Source organism: Euprymna scolopes, chromosome 2 (genome assembly GCF_053919585.1).
Source record: "Euprymna scolopes isolate OS-2025 chromosome 2, ASM5391958v1, whole genome shotgun sequence".
In the NCBI taxonomy this organism is placed as follows: Eukaryota; Metazoa; Mollusca; class Cephalopoda; order Sepiida; family Sepiolidae; genus Euprymna; species Euprymna scolopes.
This window is the reverse complement of record NC_136483.1, coordinates 192764355-192786045: the sequence shown is the minus strand read 5'-3', so window position 1 is coordinate 192786045 and position 21691 is coordinate 192764355. Positions and strand designations below refer to the sequence as shown.

At 35.7% G+C, this 21691-nt stretch overlaps 1 protein-coding gene across 1 annotated transcript in view; it reads left to right on the top strand.

Moving 5' to 3' along the window:
• LOC145300456 (uncharacterized) overlaps nucleotides 1–10174 on the top strand; it is a 62889-nt gene extending 52715 nt beyond the window's left edge. The window contains exon 6 of the mRNA XM_080144484.1: nucleotides 195–10174. Coding sequence (XP_080000610.1) covers nucleotides 195–9058 — 8864 coding nt within the window. The 3' untranslated portion in view covers nucleotides 9059–10174. The remainder of the gene's footprint in view (nucleotides 1–194) is intronic.
• The last annotated feature ends 11517 nt before the right edge of the window (nucleotides 10175–21691 follow it).

Sequence of the window (21691 nt, the reverse complement as noted above, 5' to 3'; positions counted from 1 at the left end):
TCTGGATAAGAACCAAATTTTCAACCATAAATAAATACTATTTATTAACAATTTAGTAAAATATTAAAGAAATATTTGCAAAATTCTTGTGTCATTTGAAATGATTTAGATGATAATTAAAAAAAATTTATTTTACATAGCTATCAAAAAAATAAAACTCAATTTTGATGTCTTTTAATTTTGTTATTTTGCAGGTGAGCGTCCATTCCAGTGCGAGTTTTGTTTGCGGACATTCCCGACAGAAATCAGCCGCAAACAACATATTCGCATCCACATTTTCAATGCCAAAAATAAGACTGTAAGCAAAAACAGCAGCAGCAGCAATACCAACAACAGCAACAAAAACAGCAGCAGTAACAGCAGCACTGTAAACAACAATAAAATCAATAACAATAAAAAGAAGAGCAACAGCAGCACCAACAGTAGCAATTCTACGAGTAAAATTACTTCTGCGCCCGTTGCGAAGCCAACTGTAAAGCCAGAACCTGTTGCTGAAGTCACAAGTGAAGATCTCAAATGTCAGATTTGCGGCAAGGTCTTCTCGTGTTCGTCATTCCTCAACAAGCATATTGTGTGTATGCACAATGGTGCTATGAAGCGAAAAGCGAATCAAAATAGGAGAGCCAACCCCCAAAAGGAGATACCGCCGCCACCTCCTCCTTCTCCTCCTACATCACCCCCTCCTACTCCTACTCCTGTTCCTCTTTCTTCAGCAAGCACCAAAACGGAACCTGTTGAAGAGACCAGTTCTGCTATCAAATCTGAACCGCCAACGGAAATCGTAAAAGACTTGAAGACTTCAAAGAAGACAAAACGAACGAAATATGCCTGCAGTATTTGCCAACGCAAATTTCGGTTATATGTTCAGCTGTGCAGACACAAACGAGCCGCCCATAACAAAACGTTAACGACCAACAAGAAACCCGGGTTTTATGATCTAGAAAAGACTGGTTTTGAAAATGAACTTCTTCCAGGTGACCTTGAGGCCCCATTTCTGGAATTGAAAGATGTTGCTGAAAATGTTTCTCTGAATCTAACGTCTTTCATCGATGGACATATCGATTCTCTGTCGGATTTTACCAAATATGTGAAGATTAAGGCGTACACATCTGTACATGAACATAATCTGGATTATGCAAAGGAAACAGACATTGTCTGGTCGCAGTATAATTTTCCAGCGTCTTTTAAGATGCCTGTCGAAGAGAGCAATAGTTTGGTTGTGACCAGTATGAGTGACAATCCTTCTACTTACGTACCCTCCCCTGTTACCACGTCGATGCCTTCTGATGTAAACAATGACGACAACTCCGTATGCAGATTGTCTTCAATCAATGTATCGGTGGATACTGCTTCAGTCAATTATTGTAATACTTCAACATTATCATCTTTTGTTGATGGCAGACAAAACTGCAAGGATGTTGAGTCTGAAGAAAAGTCTTCAGAAAAGTCCGGCCTTTTATCACCCCCATCATCATCATCATCATTAGTATCATCATCACCATCATCTAGCAAATGCAATCTTTTGATTGAGGCCGGTACAACTTTGCCAAACCAAGTATCTAGCAACTCCCAAAATATCTGTGATATTCCCATCGTTAGTCAGTCCTCGGTGATTGACAACATGGCAGTAGTTATGAATACTGACCATTCCTCTGTTGTGTCAGAAATCATAACACCAACCCCCTCTGCCTTGATTTTATCTTCCTCCTCCTCCTCCTCCTCCTCCTCCTCCTCCTTTACGGACAATCTTACAAATTCTCCTGTGTGTCGTTTACCATCTGTTGATGATTCTAAGATTTATGATCCTAGTTCTTCTGTTAAAAATGAGCCGCAGACTGGAAATTCTTCTCTCCCCTATTATCCAGACCAATCCGATTCTGTGCTGCCAAATCTGGGTGAGACAACTAACTATGAATCAACAAAACCAAGCAAATCTGTTCGCTTTCAAAGTGCCTTTTTGCTGCATGAGTTTTCTCCTGATGGACCCATAGCAACAGACACTTCTGCTGCTGTTGTGAAATCCGAACCTGACAAAAAAGAACTTTTGCATGAACCTAACATGAAAAGTTGTTTCTCTGTAAATGACGAAAAACTTATGAGTAATTCCGATGTTTGTGCAACGCCGGTAAAAAAATCTTCCGTAGATATGCCGCATGATAAGAAGAAAAGTTTGTTAACTTCTGTCCACAGTCCAACCAATTCTACGAAACCTAGTGTTCAGAAAGATATCCTTTTTACTGGGCCTCATATGATGACCGCCCACATCCATGAGAGAGGCCACATGGTTTTGGAATTTGGTAATGATGAAGAAATCTCTGCAAAACTGAAAAATACACATCAAAGCGAAGAATCCCCGAAAGCGATTTCTTTGAAATCACATGGACTTGTAAAAAAATCCAAGAAAAACGAAAATCTTTTAGATTTCACTATCCAACATATTGTGAAAATGCGAGTACAAGAATATAAAGATTACATCAGGAAAAATAATCCGACAATTAAACTGGACGGTAGTCCATTAGAGAATAAAGATCTAGCAAATAATGATTCGTGCCTTGCTTGTTACCCAAGTTGTAGTGCAGCCTCCAAGTTTGGTGACTCTATTGACAAGACCAACGGTGACTTCAATAAGATTTCAACCTTTTTCAAAAATGGACTTCTCCCGCGTGAAAAATTGAAAGAGTTAAAAAAATCTGTTCCAACATTCAGTTTTGGGGAGAAAGAGAATTGGTCTCCGGACTACAGCCAAGTAGCATTTGGCAGACATGGCATAATCAATTATGTGTGTTCCATTTGCCGCAAACATTTCCTCTTTTTGGATTCGTGTTTGCGCCATCAGCAGCACCGTCACCCAAGTGTAGAGTGTAATTTCTTGGAGGTAGAACTGGGCAACAGTATTGTAGCCCTGCACTACCCGTTTCCTGACCGAAATGGTCTTCTCACACGGTCCAATATCGACTTAGGTGTCTGTAAGAATCTCAAAGTGTACAAATGCTCCAAATGTAGCAGTTCCTTCCCATCGGTCACTCGATTGCATTCGCACATCGTTCGTTGCGCCACCAACCCTCCCGATGTGACTGGCATAACTACCAATGCAATTGGCAAGCGCAAATACAAGAAGCGTTTGAAGAAAAGACTGCGTGACGTCTTGAACGGTTCGAATACATTTAAGTTCCGCCTAAAGGATTTTGCTGGATATGATCCGACATTATTCCAGGAAAATCAAGTCCAGAGGAGGAGATTCCGTGGATGCCGTAGCCGTAAGATTGTCACCGTGCATGAAACCTTGTTGAAAACTCGCAAACGACGCACTAATGATTTGCTGTATGACCCAAAAAATCACGTGAGGCGCCGAGAATGTGTTGAAGTTGTAGAGAAACAGCAATGTCGAGGTTGCAATGTAAAATTCGAATCAATCTCGCTGTTGGAAAGGCATGTACCTAATTGTGTTCGAAAGGATAGGCTGCAAAACCTGAAAGTTTTGGAGGGAATTCGTCGTACGCCGTCTGTGCGGACAGTCCGGCCGGTACATAGGTGTCACTATTGTAACAAGCAGTTCACTTATTTCAAGAGTTTATGCAACCATCATTTGATTTGTACTCTACCTGCTCAGCAGGAACGAACTGGTGCTTTGCAAAGTGGAGAGCTTGGAAAGGATAGACATGAGGCAAACCTTGACGGAGAAGAAGCTCTTGATAGTGAGCAACACTTAAATGTCGTCCGAAAGGGTGGTTGGCCAAAAGGCCTAAAGAGAAAGTTCCGACGGAAAAATTATTCCTGGACTTCTATAAAAAGAAAAAGATTAAAGGATTCCCAGTATTCAAGTAAAGACGAAGATTTTAAATCGCTGCCAGAGGATTCTGATGTTAAAGTCGAAATGGAAAATAAAATCGAGGCGGATGTGAAAAAAGACGATGGAACAAGTCAGGCGTGTTTGAAGCAATTGTTGACTTCGAATACAAACGGAGAAGAGAACAATCAGAAAGTTGGTGAATTTAATAACTCCACCTCCTTTTCTTGTGGGGGGCAGTCTACTGATGTTATTCACGAAGGAGCTGAATTAAAAGCATCAAAGCCTTCGTTTGCTTACAAAACTGCCGCATCATCGAATGAAAAACAATGGAAGAACATTTCCGAATCTGAGCTTTACAAGCAACTAACGAAAAACGTTTCAGATTCTCCAGGCAATGAGAATACACGTTCTTGTCAAACGGAAGAAATTCCCGGTGTTAACAAAAATGAAAGTTCAAGCCTTGAAGATTTAAAAGAAAATACAGAACGTTTGATTGTTGATGTAAAGAATGATGATGATGATGATGATGACTCTTTTTCGAAGAGGTCATTGGATAACGTTCCTAATGCTACCAAATTTACATCGGAATTAAGCTGTATTCAGGATTACAAAGCAGAAAATCAAACGACTGATTATCATGAAGAATCTCTGACAGATTTGTCATCGCTTGGAAAAGATTTTAGCATTTCTGTAAACTTCAAAGAATCTGAAAACGATTCCGACACCAAAATTTCTGCTTCCTCTCCGTTGATTCTGCATTCCGTGGGTTCACCATGTCAGAAAGAACGTTCCGAATGCAACAATGATTCAGTCTTGGTAGAGCATTGTGTCTGTTTTGAAGAAAGTCAGAATATTTCTGAGCAAGTTGATCAACAAATGCTTCCTCAAAACCATCAGAATGCATTGCCGTTAAATACCGAATCTGTGATGGAAGAAACGCCAGAAACCGAATCAGTCGCATCTCATTCTTTGAATGATTCCACCATTTTGGACAATGAACAGAATTCCACATCTTCATTATCAGAAAACCTTCCGCAACTTCAGTCTCCTTCTCCACCACCACTACCAGTTGATCTACCTCCTCCACCATCTACAGCCCCTACTCTACTAGCTCCTTCAAGTCTATTAGATAGCAACAGATGTGAGTTGAATGCTTATGGTGAGCATTGTCAGCAGTCGAGCCTCTTGGCAACTGAAGAAATCAGCATGCCATGTTCGTTTGAAACCATAGTTGATATTAAACCCTGTGAAAAAATGGTGGCATCAAATGAACCGGTGACCATGCTGTCGCAGAACAATATTGCAAAACAGGATGCAGAAGTTTCCGAGACCTGTGCTGTTGTAGAGGATGATGTTGTAAAAGATTCCTGCAAAACGTTTGAAATTCTTCATGAAAAGCCAAATATGGTTTTCACTCGTGCTGGTGACATCTGTCAGGCAAATGTGTCGTCAGTTGAATTTGTAAATCATGTAGCAGAAGAGACAGCAGCCAAATTTATTTCAAATGCTGGTCATTTAGCACCGCTAACATCACAAGTACTTTTTTCCACCGGCCAAGTTAAAGAGCTCCCGTCACAGGTGACATTCTCGAATAGCCCATTGCCTCAACTGCCAACACAAATGGCTTTATCCCATGGCCATCTTCTTCAACTACCTGCCCATGTGACTCTTTCAAATGCACAACTTTTACAACTACCTACTCATGTGGCCTTACCGAATGCCCAAATGAGTTTGTCCAATGTACAGTTAGCTCTATCGAATACGCAGCTCGCTCAGCTTCCAACTCAGATAAGCCTTGCAGGTGCTCATTTAGCCACTCTCCCTACACATGTAGCTTTTTCAACACCACAATTGTCTACTCAGCTCACCCTGTCAAATAACCAGCTGACCCAATTGCCAACCCAGATGACTTTATCGAATGCTCATCTGGCTCAGATTCCTACCCAGGTGATCCTTTCAAACACTCACCTGACACAACTGCCGACAGACATGTCTCAACGACCAGTGCAAGTGATTCCATCTGGTGTGGAATTTACCAAAGCTGGAACCAAATTAATTTGGCCGCAAACTGAGTTGAGCCAAGCTAATATAAAATCAAGCCAACCACAAGTAGACATGAATAAGTCAAATCAATGTCCACAAACAGAGTTATCGCCAACAAATGCTTCTCTCTTGACCCAAGTAAACAGGGGCTTGCCCATACTACAAACGGAGATAAAATTACCAAATGTTGAACAGATTGCAGCTCAAGTTGAAACAAACCCTGTAAAGCCAGACCTGCCTCTATCAAATGTGTTGTTGGTTCAGCCACAGTCTTCAGGGACAAAAGTTTTGCCTCTCAGACCAGTGACTCAGCCAAATACGCAACAAATACCTCAACCATATGTAAAAATAAAAAGTCAGTTTCGAGGAGATAACAAACAGAAAAAAGTAGGATTGAATCTACCCCAGGTGCAATTTGTTTCAGCTCGTGCAGGCATGTGCCAAGCAAATAATGATTTTCTAATGTCAGAAGTAAAAGGGACCAATGTAGATGCCGCGCAGGCAAGTGCAAAATTAACAATGCCAGAAAAGGAAAAAGGCAAATCAAATACAGGAATAAAGAAACCAATAAAAAGTCATGATTTGTTGGTTTCTAAAGAGAATAGCATGAAGTCATCTACAAAATTAATGACATTAAACAAGCAATGTCGAGTAGCTGTTTCGACTACTTGTATAGAGAATCCAAAGATTAAGTCTGGAGAAGTTGCTAATTTGCGGCATCACGTTTGCTCTTGTGCAAATTCTGTTTACTCCTCTACTAGCACCAGTGTCTCCTCATCTTTTCCTACTGGCACCAGTGTCTCTTCATCTTTCCTTGTTGGCACCTGTGTCTCTCCATCTTTCCTTGCTGGCACCAATATGTCCTCGTCTTTCCATGTTGGAAACAATATATCTTCGTCTTTCCCTGCTGGCACTAATGTGTCCACGTCTTTCTCCTCTCGCACCAGTATGTCCTCGTCTTTCCCTGCTGGCACCAATATGTCCTCGTCTTTCCCTGCTGGCACCAATATATCCTCGTCTTTCCCTGCTGGAACCAATACGTCCTCGTCTTTCCCTGCTGGGACCAGTACGTCGTCGTCTTTCCCTGCTGGAACCAGTACGTCGTCGTCTTTCCCTGCTGGAACCAGTACGTCGTCGTCTTTCCCTGCTGGAACCAGTACGTCGTCGTCTTTCCCTGCTGGAACCAGTACGTCGTCGTCTTTCCCTGCTGGAACCAATACGTCGTCGTCTTTCCCTGCTGGAACCAATACGTCCTCGTCTTTCCCTGCTGGAACCAATACGTCCTCGTCTTTCCCTGCTGGAACCAATACGTCCTCGTCTTTCCCTGCTGGAACCAATACGTCCTCGTCTTTCCCTGCTGGAACCAATACGTCCTCGTCTTTCCCTGCTGGAACCAATACGTCCTCGTCTTTCCCTGCTGGAACCAATACGTCCTCGTCTTTCCCTGCTGGAACCAATACGTCCTCGTCTTTCCCTGCTGGAACCAATACGTCCTCGTCTTTCCCTGCTGGAACCAATACGTCCTCGTCTTTCCCTGCTGTCACCAGCGTCTCCTCGTCTTTCCCTGCTGTCACCAGCGTCTCCTCGTCTTTCCCTGCTGTCACCAGCGTCTCCTCATCTTTCCCTGCTGTCACCAGCGTCTCCTCGTCTTTCCCTGCTGTCACCAGCGTCTCCTCGTCTTTCCCTGCTGTCACCAGCGTCTCCTCGTCTTTCCCTGCTGTCACCAGCGTCTCCTCGTCTTTCCCTGCTGTCACCAGCGTCTCCTCGTCTTTCCCTGCTGTCACCAGCGTCTCCTCGTCTTTCCCTGCTGTCACCAGCGTCTCCTCGTCTTTCCCTGCTGTCACCAGCGTCTCCTCGTCTTTCCCTGCTGTCACCAGCGTCTCCTCGTCTTTCCCTGCTGTCACCAGCGTCTCCTCGTCTTTCCCTGCTGTCACCAGCGTCTCCTCGTCTTTCCCTGCTGTCACCAGCGTCTCCTCGTCTTTCCCTGCTGTCACCAGCGTCTCCTCGTCTTTCCCTGCTGTCTCCTCGTCGTTCTCAGCTGCCACCAGCGTCTCCTCGCTGTTCTCTGCTGTCGCCAGTGTCTCCTCACCTTTCTCTGCTATCGCCAGTGTCTCTAGATCTTTTCCAACTGTCATCACCTCATTTCCAACTGTCCCCATATCACTCCCAACTCTTGCCAGTATCCCCACGTCTTTCCCTGCTGTGTCCAGCGTCTCGACGTCTTTCTCTGCTGTGTCCAGCGTCTCGACGTCTTTCCCTGCTGTGTCCAGCGTCTCGACGTCTTTCCCGGCTGTGTCCAGCGTCTCGACGTCTTTCCCGGCTGTGTCCAGCGTCTCGACGTCTTTCCCGGCTGTGTCCAGCGTCTCGACGTCTTTCCCGGCTGTGTCCAGCGTCTCGACGTCTTTCCCGGCTGTGTCCAGCGTCTCGACGTCTTTCCCGGCTGTGTCCAGCGTCTCGACGTCTTTCCCTGCTGTCGCCAGTGCCACCACATCTTCTCCTGCTGTCTCTAATGTTTCGTTGCCATTTTCTACTGCCGATGAATTGACTCAAATAGAAAAAGTGAACAAAAATTTGGACAGCATGGAGGCAGAAGTTGATAAATCAATGTTTTCTTTGGATATAGCGATTTGCAAAGGTTTGGAGTCACCTTTGCAGCAACCTAAATTATGCAACAGTTTTTTGGCAGGGGAAAATTTAGCTGTTAATTCTCCGTCGATGCCAGTTACCTCCGGTAGTGAGAGTGAATTCACTCCTTTGACATCTCTAAACTTTGAGAGCGAGCTGGAACTTGAGGTCGTGCCAGAAGCAATAATGGAAGGTGATATTCTCTATGATGATTTTCCGCCTTCTACTTCTTATGTTGCCATCACAAGCAATACATTGGAAACGCCACCAAACTGCCGAAAATCACTGCCGGCTTCTGCAGTACCAATACTTTATAACAGATCCTCATCGTCTATCATCCCAGTCCGGGAGTTAATCAACTGTGATCCATCTTTTGGTGTAGAAAGTAACAATTGTCTTTCTATTGTACCTAGAATGCCATTGGGACAAATGTCAAACAGCGATAAATGTCGGTCTCCTCTTATCAGTTGTAAAGATGAAACGCAGTCATCGCAAACTTCCCAACAAAAAGAATGTCACACAAAATCAAGCAGTTCAAGCGATATCATCACGCATTTGCCTCGACCAATGGATGTAAACAATGCCAATATACAAAAGTAATCGTTTGCCATTTTGTTAACGAGATTTTAAAAAAATAACATTTTCCTATGAAATTTTATCGAAAGAAAAGATAATAAAAAAAGAGAAATCTTTTTACTGTGAAAATTGTCGTCTGTGATCTTGTTGCCATGATCTTTACTCCCACAACTAAACTGTGATATGAACTTTGTTGTGTTGAGGGAGAAAGAGAGGATGTTAGGGTTTTAACAAATGGAACTTATTGACTTCTTGATGCTTGTATAGATTGGTGATCTTTTTAAACCAACACATTTCAGGTGAAAACATGACTGTGTACTTATGTGTTATGTTGAAATTAGTATAAATTCCAAAAATTACGAAAAATGATCCAGTGGATGATGTGCAAGAAATATCTTAATTAAAAAATCAGCCACAATTAAGTTCCAATATTTTATGTTTAAAAATGGCAGTACATATTTATTTACAATTATTTAGTCAAATTTATCAATTGCAGTTACCTCCCTTGTATCTCTAATATATAATAACAATACTCTATAAATTTTATTTTTAGTTGTAATCATTTTTCTACTGGATCATTTTTTTTTTTTTAATTTATACTAATTTTGACATGACACATGAGTATGTAATAATGTGTCTACCTGAAATGCGCTATTTAAAATGTTATCAGTTTACAAAAACACTGATTTCTGTTTAAAAATTCTGAAAAGAAAATTTGAAAGAAAAAGTTTTGCATTTCTAAAATGTTTGTTTCTTGTATATAAAAAGCGTGAAAGTATTTTTTGCTTAACATTTTCATGTTTTTAAACTTCATTTAATGTTTAGCAAATGATTTCATCTACTCTTGTTTTAACATAATTTTTCTGACCTCTAGAAAAAAATTTGTTTATATGACAAATAATTAATGATCTTTGTCCAAATTATCCTATTAAAACAACAAGAATGAAGAAAAATCTGTATGCTGTACATAACCATGACAAAACAAAAATATCATATTCCAAAAATCACGTGAATTGATCAAGTTTGATTTTTAAATAAAAAAATCAAATTTCAATATTAACTAAGGAGCAACCCTCTTGTCTGCAATTTTAAAAACAAAAAAAAACAAACACAAAAACAAAGGGAGATAATAATTACAAACTTGTGAGATTTTTGTTGAAATGCCTACAAATTCCCATTAATCACTTAAAAATTATTTTATGTATAAAAATCAAACTACTTGATCAATATCCGTGATTTATGGAATGTGGTATTTGTTTCATCATGAGTACATACATCCCATAGTTTTTTATTTATTTATTTTTAATATAGGGGGTAGGGGAATTCTGGACAAGAACTGAATTAACGTATTAGGAATGATTTGTTATTCTCTCCTTCGTAGTAGACTTTCATTTGAAGATGCACTAATCCTTGATCAACTTAATACTCGTTCCAGGATGGGTAAAATAAATTTCCTGAACATATATCTTCTTAGAGAAATTTAAATTCAAGAAATAATGATACTAAACCTTATGTCTAGAATTCTTGTTCCAATTTTGATCAAAATCCATTACATGGTTTTTGACTTTAGAAATTGTCTAAAATTTAAGGATTGATCTTTAAGAAGTTGAAATTCAGGGAATCTTGATTAATTGGTGTAATGACTATGGATTAAATGTAATTCTGATATATTTGAATTTTTGAATCAATGAGATTTCAAGGGCCCTAGAAAATAAGCAAAATGAAAGATTTTGAGTCTGCATCGGTTGACTTTTCAATGCACACGTTTCATCTTTAAACAAACAGATAATAAAAACTTGTTTAATATTTTTGTCACAATGTCAAGTTTTAATAAAGGGAAAGATTTTTTTCTGACGTTCTTGAAACCTAATTGATCCAAATTTTCAAATGGGAGCTTGTGTCCATATCCCCCCCTCCCCGCTAAAAAAAGCATTTAAAATACAATAAAGAAACTGAAATTTGAGGAATATTTATTAATTTATGTGTAATACAGAGTGTTAAAATTTCACAAAAATTGGAAATATGTAAATTTTCAGGAAGGGTTTGCATCCCACCTCCCCACCCCCTTGCATTAAAAGTGAATATAACCCACACTTGAATATCTCATGCTTAGCAGTTTTGTTCCAAAATTCATAATGATTGGTTAATTAGTTTAAGAGTGAATCTTGTACGTACATACATAAGTTTATAAAGATAGAGATAATTAGCAAAAATGTAAAATCAGAATTCCAAATCATATTCTTCAAAAGATTGAATTTGTAACAGTAAAAAAATTTCTTATTTCGATGAGTTGTGATTTTTACCAGCAGAAGTAAAAATGGAGGATGTGTGTGTGTGTGTGTGCAACTTTTAGTACCATTTTCTAAAAATAATTCAACATGAAACAATTTGTATACATTTTGAATCGGAAAAATTTATTTTGACAAGAGAATTGAAAAAAAAAAACTGTCACATTTTTTTGTCAATATTAGAATAAGTTAGCAATTTAAAACATGGTTCTTCTCCAGAATTCCACCTATCCTAAAAAAAAACAAAAATAAATAAAAATCTGTATGGTGCATGTACCTGTGACGAAATGAAAATAGACTATTTTAAAATCACATAAATGGGTCGTAGTTTTATTTTTTAAATAAGACAAATTAAATTTTATGCCATTGCCATTTTTGAAAAAAAAATTCAAGAAACAAAGGGATATAAGTGAACAATAATTTATACTTATTAGATTTTTATGTTATAATGCCTATGAATTCTCATTAATCGCTTAAAAATGATTTTTATTAAAACAAAAATACTGGAGCAATTTACATGGTTTTTGGAATATGGCATTTTCATTCTGTCATGATGCAAATTTTTTTTTCCTTTTTCTTTTTTTTTTTTCTTTTTTTTTTTAAGAAAGGGAAAATTTGTGACCAGCACCAGAGAAATTACTTAAATTTGTACCCTTTAAAACTTTTTAATGAAACTGAATTTACTTTTATAATTATTCTTTGATGCAAATTAAACATGGTTCAGATTTTTTGTTTTAAATTGCCCACCCCCTCTCTCAAACTTAAGAATCAGCTGTTCTCTTGTTTGTTTGATAGTTAATATATAATTGTGCAATTCTATACGAAAACAGTCAAATCATTTGTTGTGTTGCAACTTATTTACTGACACGCGCTCATCTCATAACACAAATGCTTATCTTCTGCAATGAATTTGCATCATCAAACCAAATTCAAACCAAATCTACAAACTTTGGCGCTTATTTAGCCTTGCACTTACAATGAAAATTTTAAGTAAAGAAAATGCAGGAGAGGCTTTATGATGTACGTATCCTTCACAGAATAAAGATGGCATATTCCAAAAATTACGTAATTTGATCAAGTAGGTTTTTTTAAAAAAATTTTTTTTTTTAATGAAATTTTATGACCAGCTGAATGGGATAAATGCTTGGTGCCATGTTTTAAATTTTGCCAAAATTCAAGAGCAATAATTTAATTTGACTACAAAGATTTTGTTTGTATTCAAAATAATGAAAACTTAATTTTAATTGCTAAAAATCGTAAAATTTGATTTTCTTAAATAAAAAAACAACTACTTAATCAATTCATGTGATTTTTTGGAATATAACATCTTTATGCCATGACAAGTAGGTACACCATAAAGGTTTTTTATTTTTATTTTCCTAAATAAGTGCAAATCTAAAAAAGCATTCTTTGTTTTACACAATTTCCGCATTTTTTAAATTTGATAAATTTTGAATTTACACACAAAAAAAAATGATGCGTTGGCATGAATTTTTAATCCATGATGTGAAATGACAGAAACTAAATTGAAAAACTAATGATGCTCTTATAAGAGGCTGTTTGTGTGCTTATTTAGAATTCAACCTTATAAAAAAAACAAAAATAATACAGAAAAATCTTTGATATACGTACCCATCATGGCACCCAGATAGCATATTCCAAAAATCACATAAATTGATCAAGTAGTTTTATTTTTAACTAAAAAAATCAAATTTCATAAGCAAGAAAAAATGGACTGTCTTGCATCGCCATCTAAAAAAAAAAAAAAAAAAAAAAAGTGGCAGATAAGTCCACAATAATTCTAACTTGTGAAATCAGCTTTCTAATGTTAATGATTCAACATTAATCGCTTTAAATCCTTTTAAAATGATTTTCTTTATTAAAAAAATTCTTTATCAATTTACATAATTTTTGGAATGTGACATTTTTGTTCCTTGACAGGTACGTACAGCATAAAAATTCATTTCTTTTTTTTTTTTTCTTTTTTTTTTTAATTAGGTTGAATTCTAATTAAAAACCGCTATTTTTGAGAAAACACTGAACTGATTTTTTTATTTTATTAATAAGCAAGCTTCTTTTAGCCTAGAAAGAATTGTCAATTTCCTATTTTGTTTGTGATAGAATTTATTCATTCTCGATGTGCAGCATGCATATTTCTTGCGCTGTAATATTTGCAGGTTTTACGGTGCCGCATGAATGAAATCAAGTCGACTTTATCTTCTATTTAAATCTTTCATTCTCATCTCAAATTCCTCCCATATTAAAAGATAAAATGAAGAAAATTCTTTATGATGTACGTATTCACAACAGAAAAATATTGTATTCAAAAAGTCACATAAATGCATTAAGCAGTTTTATTTTTAAATGAAATCAAATTTCATGGCTAACTGAAGAGTAACGCCATTTTGAAAACTTAAAAAAAAAAAACAAGGGAGATAACGATCTTTCGAACTTGTATTAATTATTATGTTATAATACCTAGAGATTCTCATTAACCAATTAAAAATTGTTTATTTATAAAACTACAGCTCCTCGATGAAATTATGTGATTTTTAGAATATATTTCCTTTACATTATGAGTATGTACATCATATAGAGTTCTCTTTTATTTTTGTTTTTTAATATTGAGAGAATTCCTTTTTTCTGCATTTTCCAATAGTTGCTCTAATGCTAACATTATGTGACTTTGTAAAAATGAATTTGATAACTTATAAAAATTTCATGGCTTACAAGGAAGATTCTTGATTTTAATCACAAACTTGACAAGCATTTTTGAAAAATGGAATTCCAGTGAACATGATCTATTTGGATTATTCAGACAACTGTTCTCATCAACATTTCGTCTGATATAACTTCTGACCTTTGGGTATGTCTTGTCGAAAGCAAGCATTTTGGTTCTAGTCCAGAATAATAAAAAAAAAAAATACAGAAAAATATTTAATATGTACGGAACAAAAATATATTTAAAAAATCACAATTAATCAAGTAAATTTTTTTTTTTTTTTACTAAGAAAATGGTGTGTTTCTCTTTGCCATATTTACTAAATAAAGGAAGACAACGTAATTTGAACTATCAAAACAAAATTAGAGATCAAAATCAGTCTTGTAATGCCTATGAATTACTATTAATCGCTAAAAATCATAAATAATTTCCTATGTATATTAAAAAATATATTTGATCAATTTATCTGATTTTTGGAAGCTAACGTTCTTGTTCTGTTATGGTTATGTACATCATAAATATTTTTTTTGTGCATTTTTGTGTTTTAATTAGGTTAAATTCTGGACAAGAACCAGCATTTTTCCTGAAACTGAAAAATTGAAGCAATTCATTTGTGACATTATGGCTGCCTTTTATGCTGATTGAACACTAATTTATATCTCATCACTGAATCTTATGCAATCTTTTTTTTTTTTCATCATGTACAAAAGGTACAATCATGTTAATCTAATTAGTTGTATTATTTACTTAAGGTATATTTATTATATATATGCAAATTGCACGTATCTGTGTGATTGCGTGCATGTGTGCAATGAAAAATTGTCTTCCCCGCCATCTTTATATAATAGTAAAAATTTGAAGACAAATTTTTCAGATTTCTCAATAAATTAAAAATTTCAAATTTAACACCTTTTTTTTTTTTTTTTTTTTTTTTTCTGTAGAAATGTTGATTTTTAAAAAAAAATTTCTTTTTAAAAAATTTTTTTTTTTTTTTTTTTTCACACATGAAATAAAAATAGGTTGTTGTCCAGAATTCCTCCTATATTAAGAAAACAAAAATAAAGACAAATCTGTATGGTGTACATCCTCAGGAAGAACTGAAAATATCATATTCTAAAAATCATATGAATTGATCTAGTAGTTTTACTTTTAAATAAGAAAATCAAATTTTATAAGTATTAGAGGAGTGACTGTCTCACCCATCATTTTGAAAAGAAAATCTCAAAAATAAAGGGAGATAACTCAGTAATAATTAAAAACTTGTGAGATTTGTTATAATGCCTATGAATCCCCATTAATTAATTAATTAAAACTGATTTTCTTTATAAAAAAAGACAAACTATTTAATCAAATTTGTGATTTTAGGAATATATGTACGTACATCATACAGATTTTTCTTTTCTTTTCTTTTTGTTTTTTACTATAGAGAAATTCTAGACACAAATTAAAAATCTGATCTTAATTTTTTTTAAATGGAAATTATTCAAATCATGATGCTGAGAATTTGGTTATTGAATGAATTTAAAGGCGTTTTAAAATTTCATTATCTTTTGTTTTGTTTTATTATTAAATAAAGTTGATAATTTATAAAGGTTGTGGCCATGGAAGAATGCAAGGTATAATATGTTTAAACATTAGAAATAATTTTGTTATTTTCGTTGTACATGGTGGATTATTGCCCAAGAAAAGATAACCTGATTCCATTTCCGTTTGATGAAAACCAGTTTTCTTTTTTTGTTGCAGACCATTTACTAGTTGGCCAGTTGTGTACAAATCCTAAGAGCGATAGAAACCTATCATGTCTGAAAGTGACACAATGTTCAACAAAAATACACCCTTGTACAACTCATGCTCTCTACCGATCCAAGTTATGGTGACAGGACCATTGCCAACACCTTCAAAATGCATCGTTGGATTGCCATGAATAACAAGGAAGTGTCCAGAGTCATGACAACAAAGTTTCTGGTCATGTTTATAGTCTTTGGTATGGTTTCAAGTGAAGGTCACCTCATGCCATCTCACATCTTCGAAAGTCAACATCAAAGTGTACATGGATGTGCTGAAGAGTGTGGTGATCCCTTGGTACAATCAGGTGGCTGCTGGCAGACCTTAGGTGTGGCAGCAGGACTTAGCGCTGCTCCATGTCGAAAAAGACCCAGATTTTGCTTCAGAAGGAGTACTATGACTCACTGCCCTTCTCCTCCCTGACCTGAACCCACTAGACTACTTCGTTTTGTCATACAGTAAGAACATGACCAACATGTTCTCCCACAACACCAAAGCCAACCTGATCGCTGCCATCCGCTAAGTATTCACCAAGCTCCCGTTGGCATTTGTGGAAAAAACATGCTCCCAGTTCTAGACCCATATCGGGGCAGCGATTGAGGCTGAAGGTGGCTACATTGAATAGATGTTGTCTACTACATAATCAAGTTAACTCAATTGATTATTTTCAAAAATAGTTTTAAAATAAAGATGTAGTGTTGTTTTCTTCAGGGCAACACTTTTCTATTTCCACCCTGTATATTATTAAAAGAGGAATTGTTTCCATTAAATCTCATTTAATATTATGCATCTAAAATTGAGAAAAACATGCTTGAAGAGTGTCTGCATTAAAAAAGCTGAAACAAAAAAATGGCCACCGAATTTGGTTTGATGTCGTGTTTATCTAACAACAAAACTCCAAATGCTTTCTCATTTAATATTTAATAATAATATAAATTAATAGTGTTTAAAGAAAACAATAGCATAAAACTACTTTTAATACTTAAAAAGATGTTTTTCTTGTGTTCTTCCATGGCTGCAATCTTTATACAATTACTACAAAGTCCTACATACACACAGGTAGTTGGCATGAAAATGTTGGCATTATGGAAACAAATCTTGTACACCCACACAAAGGGCTCTATTAAGCCAGATTTATTTATATTTATAAATTTATAGTTTCAGCTTCAGACAGATACCAAATCTCCATTAGTAATAGAAGTAATAGTATAGTTCCAGCTTTATACAGACAGATACCAAATCTACATTCTTATTAGACATATACTAAAAGATCCAAACAGATTAAAAAGCTTGCCCTATCTCTGAATACCCTTTATGTAAAATTTCAAACGTTTAGACCAGAAATTGTCTGAGTAATTTTGTAGAGAGGGCAGAGGTCAAATGTTTTTAAAGTTTGACCCCAATTTTGACTCCTTAACATTTTTTTTTTTTTTTTTTTAACTCAAATCAAATTAAAATTTGATCCATATCCAACTAACCTACATTTAAAATTTCAAGTGTTTAGACCTAAAATTGGCTGAGGAGTTTGGTAGAGTTTTCAAAGGTCAAATTGTTGAACTTTGATCTCTTCACAGCCAAATATCTGGCCAAAAACCGATTAAAACGATTTTCCAAAATCTCATTACTCCTTATGTCAAATCTCGAGTCTCTAAACCGAAAATTGACAGAGGTATTTAGTAGGGAAATGTGTACACACACACACACACACACACACACATTTTCACTTTTATAGATATATAGATAGATTCCATGGTTGGCATTTTTGGGTGATCATTCTGTATAAGGAGTGAGAACCGAGTTATGGCCCTTTGTTTAAGTAATGATCCTAACATATTGGGTTGGCTGCTTTTGCTAATTACAAGAAAAGAGAAGAGACACCATTTTGGTCTACTTTCCTGCTGTGCAATAAAAAAAAGTATTTTCTGGTTTTTCTTGTTTTTAATAATTAACACAACATATGCAAAGAATGAATCAAAATAATTTCTAAAAGATAAATTTGTGACACTTACTTTATTCATACTTTGTTCACATTTATCTTCTTCTATACTCCTATAAATTCGTTTTTCTTTTGTGTGTATTGATATTCATATTAAAAACCTTCTTTTCTATTTATTGAAAAAGAAAATACAATTTTCTTATATATGGGTTGTGGAATTGCATTCACTAGCAAAAGATCTAGCTAATTTGCATATTCTTTTAAACATTCATTTTAATTAATTCCCTATTAGTTGCTTCGATTTTCTAATGGGATGATCATCTTTAGTTAACTATTACGTGTAATTATATTCATGCAGATATTCTACATGATTTATACTTGCATAATATTTGCGTAAAAAGTTTATAGTAAACACAAAATTGTTTCCATATATATTTATGTATACGCATATATTTTTGTTTAACAAATTTTGCCTACCAAACTCCTAGAGTTTTTGGTCTACACACAGGAAACTTCATATATAAGGTATTTGAATCCATGCAAAACTTTATATTTAGGTTTTAGCCCGGAAAAATCGGTGCAAAAAGTGTGAAAATTAGAAAAAAAAAAAAAATGAAATTTGCCAGGTGAAGGTCGAAGGCCGGCATTACGAATGCATAACGTAGTAGCTATTAGTTCATGTTTTAATTTTTAGCCTTGCAGTAAACATGTTTTCATAGTCCAGTCATTGACGACAGAGGCAAAATAAATTGTAAGCTGAACGTTTTGGTTTCGATTCTTGGTGGTGGCACATGAGTCTTTTTTAGTTATACTTTCTTAATCATTACTATGTATTGCATCCAATCTATCTATTGATCTATAAAAGTGAAAATGTCTGTCTGTCTTTTCTCTATGGTAGTTAAGGAAGACTTTTATACAGAAAGGCATTATTTTACATATTCACACTTTTTAATATATACATATGCACATAACCTCATGAACAGTACATAGGGCCCGAGCAAAGCCGGGCGGAACTGCTAGTATATCTGTGAAAGTGTGTGTGTCTATCTGTCTGTACATTTCCCTACGCAATAACTCTGCCAATTTTCAGTCTACAAACTCGAAATTTGATATACAGGGTATTGAGATTTGGGGAAAATCTTTGTAATCGGTTTTTGACCAGAAATTTGGCTGTTAAGGAGTCAAAGTTCAACGATTTGACCTTTGAGAACTCTGCTAAATTCCTCTGCCAATTTCAGGTCTAAACACTTGAAACTTTAGATATAGGTTGCTTGGACATGGATCTAACTTAATAACATGATTTGAGCCCAAAACAAATGTTAAGGGGTCATAATAGGGATCAAAGTTTTAAAAAATTTGACCGCTTCAGTCTCTACCAAATTACTCAGACAATTTCTGGTCTAAACATTTGTAATTTTACAGAAAGGGTATTCAGAGATAGGGCAAGCTTTTTTAATCGGTTTGGGTCGAAAATTTGAGTTACCAATATATAAATGTATGTTTGCATGTCTGCCTAAAACTTTTGACAGAGGCGACAGATTTTTACAAGATCAGTATCGTTTTGAAGTTCGACCTTTCAGACGACAAATATCGAAAAATTGGCTAAAAACATTAATTTCTTCACCTTCAACTGGGCACTTTTCTACAGGTAGGGGTCGCTTTTTTCGCCGATTTTTCAAAAGTCATCCTCTCCTTTCAATTGTCTTGCCTTAATTAAAACCTACGCCACTTCTGGTTTGGCAGTGGTCATAACAGCAAAAATGTCAGGGCTTTTTCCTGTTCTTTTCCTCCTTTGTGGTACAGGTTTGAGCCTGCCTTCCTACTACCACTTTTTTTTTTTTTTTTTTTTTTTTGCTCAACATACACCTCCAAGCACCCGGGCACCCATGCTAGTATAAAATAAAATAAAAATGTCTTAGAAAAAACTAAATAAAATAAGTTAACAGTTTAGTTTTTAGATAGTTAATTAGGTGCTTTTGCATCCGAAGTCATTGATGGAAGTGAGATAACTCCATTTGACTAAGTGATCATTATTATTTTATTTATTTATTTTTTTTTTTCAGAAGATAATTTAGGACTCCGAAACTAATACAACTTTAATAAACAAAAAAAAAAAAAAGTGAAAGCTGCAACAATTTTTTATTTAATTGGAATGTTTATTGAGATGAGTATTATTTATTGCTGACTATTATCCTCATCTTAATTGTTGTTTCATGACACATGGTGAGACGAACAACAACTATGGGAGGCAGTAATTAAAAGATGAGGATAATAGTTTGCAATAAATAAATAAATGTTTTTTGGGTTTTTTTATGTAAGATTTCATAACATTAACATCAGAAAAAAAAAATGTGGGGATAGTTGCAGAGGAATTGTAATTTTGCATTTTATTTTTAATATTAATAAACCTGAACATCTTTTTTAATAAAAAGTTCTGTTCAATAAAAATTAGAATTCTATTTGCAACTATCGTAACATTTTCTTTTTTGTTAATGTTAAAAGCCTTAACATCATTTTTTTTAATGGAAAGTACAATTCCTGGAAGTTTCATTGGTTTCTGCGTTCCAAATTATCCTCTGAAAAAACAACAACAACAACAAAAAAAAAATGAATTTCTCAGTGTTCTAGAGTATGAACGTGCATTTAGTAGCTGCAGCTGTACAATAACCAACGCATGCAAATGCTGACCCATGTGCGAGGTGACGTCTCACTGAGGAAGAAGGAAAGAAAAGGCTTAAAAATGTGGCCAACAAAAATAATACGCATATAAGTTTTGTTCAATAAAAATTACAATTCCTTTGCATTTTCTTTTTTGTTATCGTTAAAAGTCTAGACATACTTTTTTTAATAAAAAGTACAATTCCTGGAAGTTTCATTGATTTCTGCGTCCCAAATTATCTTCTGAAAAACAAAAAAAATAACAAATCTCTCAGTGTTACAGAGCACGGATGGCAGCAGCAGCTGTACAACAGTCAATACATGCAAATGCCAAGCTGTGTACGAGGTGACATCTTAGCAAGGAAAAGGGAAAGAAAAAAATTATAAAGAAAGAAAAATGTGTCCAAGAAAGATAGAAATAGATATGTTACACACGTGGCCTGAGAGTGACAGGGGAAAAATGTACCCTAAACATAGCTGGACAAAGAGTACAATATGTTCGACATTTTTCACGTTAAGCATATTGGAGTACGAAAAGAATTTTGAACAAGAGACAAGGTGTTATGCTGGAAGTACGAAGTTCCTGCAATAAGTTTCCAGACTTTTTCGTATGGGCAGTTTTATTGATAGTACACACATGAAACTTTTATTGATAGTACACACATGAAACTCTAATATCCTTCAAAGTAATCTCCTCCTGCTGCAATGCATTTGTACTGTTCCAACAATTTCTGGAAGGCCCCATGGAAATCCTCTTGTGTGAACGTGTCAATGACCCTTGTCATAGCCTCTTTCATCGCCTCAATTATCTCATAACGACAACCTCTAAGGTGTTCCTTGAGCTTATGAAATAACCAAAAGTCACAGGGAACAAGGTCTGAACTATAGGGAGGGTGAGAAACTGTCTTGATGCCCATTTTGATTAGTCTGTGACAAGGATGGAGTTATTGACTGATGCATTGTCCTGGTGAAAATACCACTTACCTGATTTGAAGAATGCTGGCTTCTGACAGAATCTCTTCCTGAACTCCCTTAAAACCGCCACATAGTATTCCTTGTTGATTGTTTGTCTAGGGGGAACCCAGTGCATATAGATCATGCCTGTGATGTCAAAAAAAAACGGGATCATCATAAGTTTCTGGATGGATTTGCTCTGTCTAGCCTTCTTTATGCTTTTACTGGGAACTCTGTTTCTTGGTCTCTGGGTTATAGCAGTAGATCCAGCTTTCATCGCAGGTTACCAGAGCATCAAGAATTGTGGGATCTGA